Below are 15,176 nucleotides of genomic sequence, written 5' to 3'. Positions count from 1 at the left end.
TAAATTATAAATACAATAACATGTAGAAAAAAAAATTAAATCTGTGTAAACATAAAGGAAAAGAATGCAAAAGGAAATATAAAAATTATTTTTAAATTTTATTGTTTGTAATAATTATATGAGTTGTTTCATTAGATGTTGAGGCTGGATTCAGCTATACAGTCTTTTGTACTTTTTCTTACAGTTTTGTAATATTATACATGTTTCTAAAACAGACTAGAAATACAAAATGAAACCTGACATCAAGAGTGGTGTTATTGTTAAACCAAACTGTACTGTGTGACCTTTATATTCTTATAAATATTTCTTAAATGTTATAGATTGTAAGAGAGTACCCAGATCATCTGTATTTTATCTCTTAAATAAAATATTTATTTCACTCACTCATTCATTTTTCCTTTCACACTATCTCTATCTCTCTCACCTTGTACTTGTCCCTGAATGTGTTAATCGAGAAATGTTGTAATAAATTTGGGAATAAATACTTACTAAACTGTATGAACTGGAATTAATATCTGATTTTACAATTGATAATTTATTACAAGATAATAAATTATTATGAAAATTTTACACTACATATGGAAACTGACACCTCAATATAAACTGTATTATTAATTATGTGTAATTTACAAGAAATAAGAATCCCTTTAATTTAAAACTCTTATCACTATTTTAAAATATTTCTAGATTGTTAAATTCTAATTTTATCAAATTATTTCTACTTTCTGATATTATTATTGTGTTCTTTAATTCTTACTTGAGAGAATTTATAAAGACGTAATTTTGCTGCTACAATATTAACAGCAGTTCCTTGTAATGATGTTGGATAATTCAAATTAAAGAGAAGATGCATTGGTTCACTATGGCTCCATAATTCTTCATCAGTATTACGAGGAAGTTCACCTTGTAAAATAAAATTTATAAAATAAGATGTTAATTAATTATGTTTATATTTTTTTATGACTGTAACATTGCATTGTGTATTATAATAGATTGGAGAAAACTTTACAAAAAATTTGTTTATCATTTTGTAGCAAATGGGAAACATTTATTTGAAATCATATTGATAAAAAATAATTGCTCCTTCTAGAACTCTTCTAAGTCAGAGAGGATTTGTAAAAATTAATAAAACTTCTACAGACCTACAAAAAAAAGGGAAAAACAAAAAACTCCTTTCGAAAATAGTTTTAAGATTTTATTAACTTTCATTCTTTTTGGAGTTTTAAAATATGAGATATATTTTTAACAGCTAAGGGCCAACAGGGATTGGAATTCTCTGCTGAAAAAAGTAATATACAATTACATAATCATAAGATAGCATTACCTGATATACAATTATGAACGTTCTTAATTGGTTCAAAGATTTGATTGTAATAGTTTTCTCACTTCTGGCCAAATATCTCCAGTTTTTTTATGATAATATGTAAGCATACTAACTTATAAATTTATACTTTTTATTATTGTATGTTTAGATTAGATTTAATCATATATTATGGATTTTGAGAAAGAACACTAGGAAGTTAGTGATCTTTTAATTACTATTGCGAAAAAAAATTAAACTGTTCAACACCTTTTATTCCTACTATTCTTACTCATTTTTTGTAATGCAATTCATTATTAAAATTATACAAAAAGGATAATTGTTTAGATAATATAGTTTATTTGGTATTTCATTTCCAAATAATTCATTTATTGCATTACTATTTAAAGTGTCATACAAATACTAACAATTAGGTAGTTGTGTGACATTTTAAATTTACATCATTTCAGTAATGGCAATGGAGTTATGTTGTTACAAATTGTGTGGTGAGGGTCAAATTAAAGGCTACAAATTTAAAGGCATAAGGGAAGACCTATGCAGACCTCCTCCGCTCCATAAAGGGTGTGGTGTTGCCAGGGGAGATGGGAGTTCTATTCACAAGACAGAGTCAGGAGAAGACTTGCATCTTTGGATGCATGCTGACGGTGGTATTACAAAACAACTCAGCAGAGACACTGTAGGAAGGTTGAGGGCACCACTGCAGCATTAACTGGGAAGGGTAGCAGAAGGACTCGTATTGTCGTCAAGGACTTAGACATACTTACAATGAGGGGTGAGTTCATGACAGAACTTTGTAAGGTCATTGGGGAATCAGTGTCTGTGGAAATTCTATCTATGCGGCTGGCCTACGGGTCAACACAGGTGATCACTTTGGCTGTGCCACCTCTTCTTGCAGAGAAACTACTCTCCAATGGGCATATCCACATTGGCTGGGTGGCCTGCCGGGTGACTCGATGTGCCTCAGATGACTGCTTTCGGTGTTGGGGTGCAGGGTATAGGGCCAAATTTTGTCTTGGTCCAGATCGGTCATTGATTTGCCGGCAGTATGACCAGCCACATGAGGAGGAACGGCACACAGCAGCCTTGCTCTCTGTCATGTAGTTCGCATGTACATGCAGCCGGAGATTGAAGATGTAAAGTGGCTCCACCTGTGCCAGCACCATGAATATGTACACAGCTGTGCTGTGGTATCTGCAAGGGTCAGCCTCATCCAGGAGAGGTGGGAGACTCTGGGGTCTCATCTTTGATGATTGGGTAGGGGCTCTCTTGCAATGCTGTTGGGGGTAAAGTAAGACCGTAGTCCCAGCGAGGGATACCTTTGGGGTTCCTCGTTAGAAATGAGGTATTAAGACTGAGTCTTGGTGAGGGGAATAGTTTCAAAATCCACTCATTTGATGAAGCATGGCAAGCAAGGAAGACCGAGTCTGGGTTGCTTGGATGGGGGCCTTGTGCCCTTGATAGGTAGTTTGAGGTGATGGCACTCTGTGAAGCTGAGCTTATGTTTAGTCATGAATCCAGCTCCAAGGGGCAGGGAAATCAATGGATAAAAAAAAATTTTGGTTAATGTTTGTTTTCTAAATTTTTAAGTTTTTATTTCTTTTTTGTTTTTTTTATTTGCTGATGTAATTATAGAATTACTCGTATGTACCGACTGATGATGTGGTATTGTGCAAAAGTCAACTATTGGTATTAGTTTTTTTTAGGTATTTTATATATGTTACTGTGTTTGGTGGTTAGGTCATTGTTTTTTGTTTATTACTATTTATATTTTTCAGTATTTTTAAATAATTTGCTTTGGATTAATAAAACAATAACTAATAATATTAAAAAAATAATAATTCTACATTTACATATTTGAACATAATATTTGAAAATTTAACTTAAAAGATGGAAGAAACTAGTACCAAAGTAATCTTTGATAAAATTTTAAAACACACTTTTGTAGCAGGGATTACCTAAACTGGAGATAATTCCAAAACTGAATTTGATATCTATTAATTTGAAATAAACAAAGAATAATACAGTTAAACAACAACAACATAATAATAAGGTATAAAGTTTTAAATTATAAAAATTATTACTTAACTGAAATGTTTAAGCAAAAAAATAGATTACCATTGATTGATAAATAGATCATCAATGAAGTATTCTTTACAGTCTCTTGTTAATAAACAAGGATTATTCTAACTTCAGTAAGCAGCTATTAGAATTCAGCTGTAATTATTCAAGAAACTATATATTAGCAAAAATTAAAAAAAATATTTATTTTGTAGAAATACATTTTTACAGGTTTGATCTTTGCAGGTTTGATCTTATAATAATAAGTTGGAATTTTTCTAACCATAATAGAGTATGTTATATGAAAAAAAAAAAATTAAAAAAAAATTAAATGCAGTTTATTTTCTTCCCATAAAATGAACAGTACTCAGTTTTATAAACTTTTTATTTATTACCAGCTTAAAATATTTTTTTAAAAACATAAATATTCAACAATCGTAAGTTCAAAACTCACAGTGTCTAATTGCATAATGCTGTTCATTTTTGTTTATAATACTGAGCTGTTTTTGGTTCCTATTAGTTATATTTTTTATAAATATCTTTTAATTTAAGTTATTTTTATAACTTTCAGAAATCATCATAAATTATTTTTTATATCTTGGTTACATGATTAAATGTAATGAATAAAAATAATTACATAATTATATTAAATTACTATTTTTAACTATTGTGTTGTATTTTCATACCTTCTATTATTGTGGTTAAACATAAAACAGAATCATTTATAATGAACAATTGAATGCAGGCGTTATACTTATTATCATTTTGCTAAAGCTGGTTATAAAAATGAAATAAATAAACAATTTATAAATTTGCAAAACTGAGTTATTTCTTAATATTAAAGTTGAAGATCGTTTGTATAATACTTACAGGAAGGGTAAAAGCTCTGAACTTTCTCAGTGTATATATCAGATGGCGGCCACTGTGGTAATTTTTTCATATTTTCATACATTTCTCGCATAACTTCACGTTGATGACTGTTTGGGGTAGTGGAATTAACAACTGGTTCCCTTCCGAGAAGTCCCAAATAACTCAAAATTTGTGTTTTTATTGAATTAAGCCTCAATTCCTTATTTCTGAAAGATAATAAATACTATTTTTAATATTTATTGGAAAGTAAAAGAAAATGGAATGTATAATTTTAGTTATAGTTATTTATAACTGATACTTATTTACATAATTTTCTTTTAGCACCAGTCCTTGGTAAACTAGTACTACTACATGGTGGGTCAAAAATAGAAGTTAATCTAATCCTTGATGAACAACTATATTACATATTACTTCATTGTAACTTACTTATAATTAGAATATTGGAAAGGGAAAGGAATTCACCACTGGAGTAAAAAAATTGCCCAATTAAAACCTATTTTATCCTTTTTATTATATTTTTGTCATCACATTATGATGAGGTAATTTTACCGTGAATTTTGGCAAATATTGTTTTTCTCTAACTTCAAAAAAATGTTTTTTTATAATCTCTAAAAAATGTACTTGTTCATTCTTAGTGTTGAATTATGACTAATCTAGAATAAAAACCAGACTGTCAATAATTGATTATTGCTTCATAAATAAATAATGAAGATCTTTTATAGGTTTAATTCATATTTCCTTATTCTTTTATATACCTAATGGCTTTCTTCTATAATCTAAAAATTCTTTTTAAATTTTGTTTTGATAAATAATTCCTAAAACAGGGTTGGGTATAATACAAAAATAATACTGAGTGAGAGTAAAAGCAGTTCCTTTGATGTAATATAATTAAGTAAATTTTAAAGGAAATTCTTAAAAATTTATCTGCATTTCATATTTAAGAAAATAAAAAATATCTTAAGAGGATTACTCTATTTTTATTAATATTAAAAAATGAACAGAATCATTTGTAACAGTTGTAATTTTATTAAAAAAAAAAAAAAAAACATTTTTTGCCAGATAAGTGAATTTAAATCTAAAACAACCTGATGTTTACACAACTCTACTAATGAATCATAGAGTAATACACTTGAAATTGAATGATATGAAGTAAGGATAAAAGACAGTTTTTTAATACATGTTTAAACTGGTTTTCATAGATCACCAAACTTAATCAAGTTGAATGCGGTTTTATTATTTGACTTAGAAATGATTAGTGATTAATGACTATAATGACTATAAATAAAATTCACCCAATAAAGAAATCATTCATATTGTGCTGAATGAGCTAATCCACTAAGTAGGATATAAGTCAGATAAAAATGTATTTGGAGATGATAATCAATATTAATAACAATTGTAATGGATTTTTCATTCGACTAGTTTTAAAAAATGATACAATATATTGATATTTGAACTGTTAAGACTGTATATCATCAGAAATAGTTATTTAGAGGGAGATTGAAATAGTTTGTAGTAGCAGATCGTAGATAATAGATTACAAAACTTAATTCAAACAATAAAATTAAAATTGGAACTAAATGCTATAATAAATTTTGTTTTGTTATTTTTGAATACTTCTTTCTAAGATGAAAAGGAACATAAGTAAAACAGAAAAAAAAATGAAAATGAAATCACTTGTATAATCTGTCTGTGTCTAATGCTTAGTCTGCAGACTGTTAAATAATGTGCACATTATATTTTACAGATGAATTTTCCCTTTAACACATAACATCTGGTAAGAATTGTTTGTCTTAGTTTTTAAGTACAAACATTTTCTTTCTTGAATATATGCCAGAGAAATCTAGCCACATGATAATTTTAACTGTTTTTTGTAAATTGTTTTGTGTTTGAAGAAATTCATTAATGATATCTTCTTATTATTAATATTATTTAGAGAAGTAGATCATAAAAGTAAATACTTTAAATTCTGGAATAGATTATGATGATAAACTACATTTTAGAGTGCATATGAATGAGATGACATGCATGGAACTTGGGTATGATAAACCAGATAAAATATAACTATCCAGTCAGTCTCAAATTTTATCATCTAGTGTGTAATTCTTCCTGGAGCAATGCAATTTGAAATACCATATTATTGTGTGTAGGTATCAAACCAAGTGCAGGTGTTCATAGAGTTACTTTACTTTGGTTACCTTAGGGAATTAGTTTAATAAATAAAACTTCTTTAACTAGTGGCTTTACACCATTTACTTTTAATATGTATATTTGTTGTCAGAATAAACTTATGTTTAGGAGTACTAGCGTTTGAGTTATGAGACTACATCTGTATCTTATGAGACTAATTAGGGTGGTTTAATTTACAATCAACTGTGGGGTTGAATTGAGAAGCACATTATTATTAGCAGTTCTATTTACTAATGCAAGGTAAGATTGATTCTTTGCTATGAAGGAACTATGTGACCTTTTTCTTTTAATACATGTGTAATAAATTTTCATAAAATAGGTTATGACATTGATATATCTTGCGATCTAAAGAAAAGTTCAGCCATGAATATTTATTTTAGTTCAGCCATTAAAAAATCAATTAATCTTAAAATTATGTTTTATAAATGTCATAATTTTTATAAAATTATGTTCTATAAATTATTTTTATACAAATTTAATCAAGAATTATCAGGCAACTATTTCTGTATAGCAAGACACTTATCCATTCTAAATAACTAATATTAGTATTCAAACACTTCCATGGTATAGTTAAAGAGAAAAATTATTCTGGATTGTATACATAAATATTCTAAATATGTTACATCTATGATTATTTAAATAATAAGCTTTTCATAGGAATAATAATATTAACTTTATATATTAGATAAATTCTGTTTAAATCATATAACTACATGAAGAAATGATATTTATTCTTAAATAAAATAAAAGCAAACTCAATCCATGTTCTAAATACTTTAACTGGAAATATGATTTCGAAGATCCTTTCAGGACAGTTATCCAGTTTCTTGAGCAGTGATATTGCAGATGTCACTATTTTAAAGACATTATCTTAAAGAAGATAGGAAACCAATTTTATGATGAAATTATAGATTTATGTAATCAGTATTGGTTTTATTCTTTTATGTATGATTTAATATATATGTAAATTTCTTATTTTCAGTTGCGTTTATAATGTAAGAAGATGAATAAACTGATACAGAATAAATATACAATTTGACAACATACAAGATGAATTTCCTAGTCATTAAGGTATAGCATTATTAATAACAGTATTATCTGGAATACCAATGATGAACAGACTGGTTTATAGTTTTGAAGTTCTGGAAACGTCTGAAAGCATATTTTCAGTTATGTAAAAGGTAATATTATTTTGTGTCAAAATATTCATTAGTATAAGTCAAAAGTGATTTAAATTAATTATATAGACAAACATCTTACCTTATTATCCTAAATGGTGCATTTAATTTAATAACTATATTCAGTATCATTGGATTATTACATAATTGATGTACGTGTAAAACCAAACATCATTTTCTATAAAATTTTAGATATATAATAACAAAAAATTCAATGTATTAAGTAAATATAGCCTGTATACTCATTTGTTAGAAGCTCAATTTAAATCTATATAGTAAATTTATTGAAAAATTAAATGGAAAAGTTGAGATGTTAAAAAAAAGTATAAAATATAATGCACACTACTAGATACTCATAAATAATGTTAAGAAAATAAAAAAAATGGTAAACTATTTTACCAATTATCAGCTACTTCTTGATATAAAATAAAATACTATTCAAGAAACATGAAAATTAAAGAAAATATATTAATATATAATAATATTGTTAAATAGAAAATATATTTTCATAGGAAAGTGTAGAAATACTTATGACATTATAAAATTAGAATATATTTTAAAGAATTAAAAAAAAAAAACATCAACAATTAAGATGTAATTTTGAAGTCAATCAACATTTTTTAATTTAAAAATATAAAGTTTTTCAATGATAAATGAATCAAATTTCATGCGTTATATTTACCATAATAAATTTGGTTCAATTTGTAATTGCAGAAGTGTATATTTAAAATTAATATCACAGCTAAATGTCATGAACATAAAACTAACTGTATTTATATTTAAATTTTTTTTTTTATGTCAGTGGTGAATAATTAATTTTAATAAAGATTTAGAAGTTTGAATGAGGTTTTTTTAGATACTCATATGAATTGATGTGCCTTATTGTGCCTTATCAGATGATACATAAAGAATGAAAAACTAAGAAAGATAAAAAAATTGGCCCAATTTTTTTTATTGTTTCTTAATGTAATTTAAATTATAATAAAATATAAAAAGCACGTTTACTTATTACAAAAAGATGCAATTAAATAAAAAATTTCAGTTGAAATGGTGCAGTAAAATAAGCAAACAGGCAAAAAATAATTACTAGAATAGGATAGCATTACAGATACAGATGCTAAGTAATCGTGAATAAACCTAAAGAATAAAATAAAAAAGAAATAAATTAATGAAAAGTAGAGTTTGCTATATACATTTTTTTGTGTTAATTTGTATTTTAGCATGCAATTACATAAGCACAATCCTAGTCACATTCCACGTTGAAAAAAACACTACATTATTAGTTAAACACAGATTATGCTCATTTAAGCTAAAAACTGCATTTAAAAAAGCACATCATGAGAATTGCTTGTGAAGATGAAGGCTGGAATGTGGAAATTATGAATACGGCAACATTTAGAAACATTCAGTCTGCAACTTACAATTAGGCAAGAACCAGTAACAAGTTATCTGACAGTACCAAAAGTAAATATAAGTTTTACATAACACTGTCCTCTCCTACTTGCAATAAGAAGAAGATAAACACTCTTTCTACTTTGGAAGCAGAGTAATAATGTAAGTAGAAAATTAAAAATAAAGAGAGATTTGCCAGTAAATTAATATCTCTAAGTTCTTTAATGGCAAGTGTTCTAGCTCATGTCCAATCATGGGATTATTCTAGACAGTATTTTAAAAGGATTAGATTAACGGGTTAAATAATTTTATGGGACAGTCAAATCAAAACAACAGTTGATGTTCAAATTTCTTGCCCTGGTGTGATGCTTTAGAATGTTTTACATCACTATGAAAATACAAGGTCAGTAAAAAATATCAACTTTTATCAATAGGTGAGTAACATTGTTTTGAAATTCAGACATACTTACCTTTTCTTTTGACTTTTTTTTGGAAGTTTGGTAAAAATAAAAAATTAAAATTAAAACTTATGTTGCCCTCCCTAAAATTTTTACAGTTCAAGCAAAAAATTAAAAGTATAATTTTTATCCAGAAATGTAATATAATCTGTTAAAAAAAATAAAAATATTATTACTGTTTTTTTCAAATATCTTTGAAAATTTAAAGTTTTGTTGGCTGAACAATAATTATAGTAAAATAGGTAATTACTCTTATGTTTTTCTCTAATTATAATATTGTTATATCTGTTTAAAATAAAACTGAATGAAAATATAATTTAATCCAACAGATTAATAGGATGCGGCATTCCATGGTTTCTTTTTGTAAGCTTCTGTGGATTCATCAATAAATAAATAGATATATGTTACAATTTATGAATATTCTTATTTGATTGTGTAATATTAAACTAAGGAACTAAACTACTGTAATATAAGTTGAGTAAAAAATAAAAAGAAAGAACATTAATGAAAATTTAAAAAAACAAAAATATAAGTATTTCCCCTGTTAACAAATATGATTGCACGAAATTAAACTGGTTTTTTGGTACAATAATTAAGAGAAAAAGATGATAGAATACCATAAAAATTTTATGAATTAACCACTAGAAATGTTCTTAAAAATGTAACTGAGCAAATATATGAAAAACTTGAGTAAAATAAAAATATTTTTGATGTGCTTTTTTCAAAAGCACGTCAAAAGAATGGGTTTCTTTTTTTTTACTTGACATGGATTTTACATAATTATGTTGGTCAGAAAAGTAAACAAATGAGTTTAAATTTTTTTTTTAATTTTGTACTAGACTACTTATTAAAGTCTGGTATGTATAATTATCTATTATCACTAATTATCACATAATTATCTATTATTAAATATTAAACATAATTTCCATATAGTATAAGAATATTGTGTTTATAAATGTAACATGTTAAAAAATTCATGACTGTGTCGGAAGGAATGAAAGATAATTCTGTACAGTAATGAAGGAATAATGATGTACGACAGTTGATGGGTTAAATTATACCAAAATTGACAAAATACTAAGTAGTATAACATGCTAAAGAAATTCATGTTATTGGTTAATTTTATTTTTAAGTTTCAAGAAACTTAAAAAATCATGTTTGTAGGAAAAAAATCATGCCAAAATCTCTAAAAAATAAAAAAAACAATTACAAAAAAAACACACACGCACACTCATTCAGTTGAAGCAAGCAACATCATACCTTTCCACCTGGTCTATGTCAGAGCTGAAAACATAAGAAAAATAGTTTTGTTAATTATAAATCAATACCAAACTATTTTACCCAACACAATTAGATTTTAACATTAGTAAATAAGTAAAATATACCATGTTAATTTTAAAAAATGTAAAAAAAAAAATATATATATTTTTTACGTATGTTAAACATGTGAGCAAGTAAGAGATAACCCATTAGTACCAAATAGAGACTGAAAATAAAAGAGAGAAAAAAGTAAAAGACAATTTTGTTAAAAGAACAAAAATGAAAAAACTGCACCAGTATAAAAATTATTACAATTACTTAGTACTACAATTCTTAGAATGTCTCAAGGTATTGTGATAATGACGTCATAAAAAAGCCTTATTTATTTTTATTTCAAGTGAACTGAAAAATTGTTCTCATTTCCACGGGGCGTAGAATACAAAACAAAACTGTCTGGTGGCGTCGTCTACGACGCTACCACTACCGACTTGTACAAGGACAACGATCACTAGTAGATGTCTAGACGGCGCGGCCCCCTGACGTAGCGTAAGATAGACTTGTCTAGTGTACAACGAGTCTAGTAGACGCTCCCCCTCCTTTACAATCATCTAGACTCATGACGATTGTTTACATACACGTATTCCTTTCATTACTTTATTTAAATGTTATACATTTACATTTAAAATTATATTATATAAAAGTACCGTAAAATATTTTATCTGTATGAAAATAAATATAAATTATTTAATAAAATAATAGTACAGATTTTTACTTTGATACGTGTTTAAAATAAACAGGATGAGATGTAAAATTATTACCTTCGATTACCTGTTATGAATACGTTTCAAAACGTATTGATCTTCTATATAGAGAAGTTAATTTTTGCATATAGTCACATTCTCGTTATTGCATTTATTTTTAAATGCCTATAATTACTCAAGTAATATAAAACTTAAAATATTAAACAATAGTTATAAATTATTATAAACAGAAACAAATCTAAAAATCTAAACCACCGGATTAGTCTAGTGGTTAAACTCGTCATCGCAAAATCAGATGATTTTCGAAGTCGAGAATTCTAAGGTGCCAAGTCCTTGTAAAGGCTATGGATTTGTATACCAGACTGTGGATACCGGTGTTCGTTGGTGGTTGGATTTCAATTTACCACACTGAAATCGCAAACCCACCCGTAAAACCTGCCAGGAAAATTCCAAGGAACTAGAATCGCTAAGTGTCGAACAGGACTTATGGCTAAATTTATTTATTTTTAAATCTAAAAAAATTAATTTCATCAAAACCTTTCTTAATAACTGTAATAATATTTTTTATTTTTTTATTTAACTCATTAATCGGTTAACAATTAAAAACTAAAACATTTATTTAAATATTTCACAATGTTACATATACATATTTAAATTTAGTGCTTACTTATTTAGCACAGACGCGACAAAGTATTATTTACGCATAAAAAAATAATCTTTTTAAAGTTTATTTGATCCTGCGATAAAAATTTAATATATTTTTATTTTATAATTTAACGAATTTTGCTTGTAGATGACAGTTTTGAGTTGTTCCCTTTATTGTTACCATGTGAAACTACATAAGGTTTGCTCTAGCTTGAAATCTATGATTTTGTTATTAGCTTATAAACAATTAAACTAAGGATGTTATAAAATAGCATAATAAACTTATCTTAAAGGAAAAAAAATTGTAAATTCTATTAATATAATTTAGGAAAGCTTTACGAATTACTAAGTGTAAAAAAAGATAGTAACTTCGCACAATTTTGTTCTTTACAAAAACATACGTACGTAGAAGCAAGCATTTGCATATACTAAACAATTTAACTACGTCTAAATAATGGTATAGTATCAAAAATTATTGAATTTCCAATAAACGTCTGGACGATCCTTAGAATATATATATGTATAATGTCATATATGAAATGGTTCAAGCTTAAAAGCATAAGCCGAAATTTTCTAATTTGTATATATGATATAAAATTGTGTCCAGGTAATACAGTATTAGAAAAATCTATATTAAAATGAATGATTATTAGTCCAAAGTATAGGTTAATACATTTTTTAGGTAGATTTCATAAGAAATCTATCTACTGTAATGGGTAACATGATTGGACTTCGACATATCTTCGCGTTTCACATCTCTCAGACCCCAAAACCACCGTCAGCCCAAAAGTTTATATATATATTTTTTTGTCTTCAGTCATTTGACTGGTTTGATGCAGCTCTCCAAGATTCACTATCTAGTGCTAGTCGTTTCATTTCAGTATACCCTCTACATCCTACATCCCTAACAATTTGTTTTACATATTCCAAACGTGGCCTGCCTACACAATTTTTCCCTTCTACCTGTCCTTCCAATATTAAAGCGACTATTCTAGGATGCCTTAGTATGTGGCCTATAAGTCTGTCTCTTCTTTTAACTATATTTTTCCAAATGCTTCTTTCTTCATCTATTTGCCGCAATACCTCTTCATTTGTCACTTTAACCACCCATCTCATTTTTAACATTCTCCTATAGCACCACATTTCAAAAGCTTCTAATCTTTTCTTCTCAGATACTACGATCGTCCAAGTTTCACTTCCATATAAAGCGACACTCCAAACATATACGTTCAAAAATCTTTTCCTGACATTTAAATTAATTTTTGATGTAAACAAATTATATTTCTTACTGAAGGCTCGTTTCGCCTGTGCTATTTGGCATTTTATATCGCTCCTGCTTCGTCCATCTTTAGTAATTCTACTTCCCAAATAACAAAATTCATCTACCTCCATAATCATTTCTACTCCTATTTTCACATTCAGTGGTCCATCTTTGGTATTTCTACTACATTTCATTACTTTTGTTTTGTTCTTGTTTATTTTCATGCGATAGTTCTTGCATAGGACTTCATCTATGTCGTTCATTGTTTCTTCTAAATCCTTTTTACTCTCGGCTAGAATTACTATATCATCAGCAAATCGTAGCATCTTTATCTTTTCACGTTGTACTGTTACTCCGAATCTAAATTGTTCTTTAACATCATTAACTGCTAGATCCATGTAAAGATTAAAAAGTAACGAAGATAGGGAACATCCTTGTCGGACTCCCTTTCTTATTACGGCTTATTTCTTATGTTCTTCAATTATTACTGCTGCTGTTTGGTTCCTGTACATGTTAGCAATTGTTCTTCTATCTCTGTATTTGAACCCTAATTTTTTTAAAATGCTGAACATTTTATTCCACTCTACGTTATCGAATGCCTTTTCTGGGTCTATAAAACCCAAGTATGTTGGTTTGTTTTTCTTTAATCTTCCTTCTACTATTAATCTGAGGCCTAAAATTGCTTCCCTTGTCGCTATACTTTTCCTGAAACCTAATTGGTCTTCTCCTAACACTTCTTCCACTCTCCTCTCAATTCTTCTGTATAGAATTCTAGTTAACATTTTTGATGCATGACTAGTTAAAGTAATTCTTCTGTATTCTTCACATTTATCTGCCCCTGCTTTCTTTGGTATCATGACTATAACACTTTTTTTGAAGTCTGACGGAAATTTCCCTTTTTCATAAATATTACACACCAGTTTGTATAATCTATCAATCGCCTCCTCACCTGCACTGCACAGTAATTCTACAGGTATTCCGTCTATTCCAGGAGCCTTTCTGCCATTTAAATCTTTTAATGCTCTCTTAAATTCAGATCTCAATATTGTTTCTCCCATTTCATCCTCCTCAACTTCTTCTTTTTCTTCTATAACACCATTTTCAAATTCATTTCCTCTGTATAACTCTTCAATATATTCCACCCATCTATTGACTTTACCTTTCGTATTATATATCGGTGAACCATCTTTGTTTAACACATTATTAGATTTTAATTTATGTACCCCAAAATTTTCCTTAACTTTCCTGTATGCTCCGTCTATTTTACCAATGTTCATTTCTCTTTCCACTTCTGAACACTATTCTTTAATCCACTCTTCTTTCGCCAGTTTGCACTTCCTGTTTATAGCATTTCTTAATTGCCGATAGTTCCTTTTACTTTCTTCATCACTAGCATTCTTATATTTTCTACGTTCATCCATCAGCTGCAATATATCGTCTGAAACCCAAGGTTTTCTACCAGTTCTCTTTATTCCGCCTAAGTTTGCTTCTGCTGATTTAAGAATTTCCTTTACCTTATCTTTTTTACTCAGACCTCTTGCGATGTCCTCCTCAAAAATCTTCTTTACCTCCTCTTCCTCAAGCTTCTCTAAATTCCACCGATTCATCTGACACCTTTTCTTCAGGTTTTTAAACCCCAATCTACATTTCATTATCACCAAATTATGGTTGCTATCAATGTCTGCTCCAGGGTAAGTTTTGCAGTCAACGAGTTGATTTCTAAATCTTTGCTTAACCATGATATAATCTATCTGATACCTTGCAGTATCGCCTGGCTTTTTC

The 15,176-nt window shown here is 27.9% G+C and overlaps 1 protein-coding gene across 1 annotated transcript in view; it reads right to left on the bottom strand.

The window, feature by feature from the left end:
• LOC142318121 (uncharacterized) overlaps positions 1-15,176 on the bottom strand; it is a 53,361-nt gene that overhangs the window by 11,627 nt on the left and 26,558 nt on the right. Inside the window, exons 3-5 of the mRNA XM_075354662.1 lie at positions 10,728-10,751; positions 4,250-4,455; positions 758-903 (exon numbers count right to left, since the gene is read on the bottom strand). Coding sequence (XP_075210777.1) covers positions 758-903; positions 4,250-4,455; positions 10,728-10,751 — 376 coding nt within the window. The remainder of the gene's footprint in view (positions 1-757; positions 904-4,249; positions 4,456-10,727; positions 10,752-15,176) is intronic.

Source organism: Lycorma delicatula, chromosome 1 (assembly GCF_047948215.1).
Source record: "Lycorma delicatula isolate Av1 chromosome 1, ASM4794821v1, whole genome shotgun sequence".
Taxonomy (NCBI): Eukaryota; Metazoa; Arthropoda; class Insecta; order Hemiptera; family Fulgoridae; genus Lycorma; species Lycorma delicatula.
Note: the sequence above shows the minus strand (reverse complement) of the source record. Positions and strands in the feature narration are given on the sequence as shown.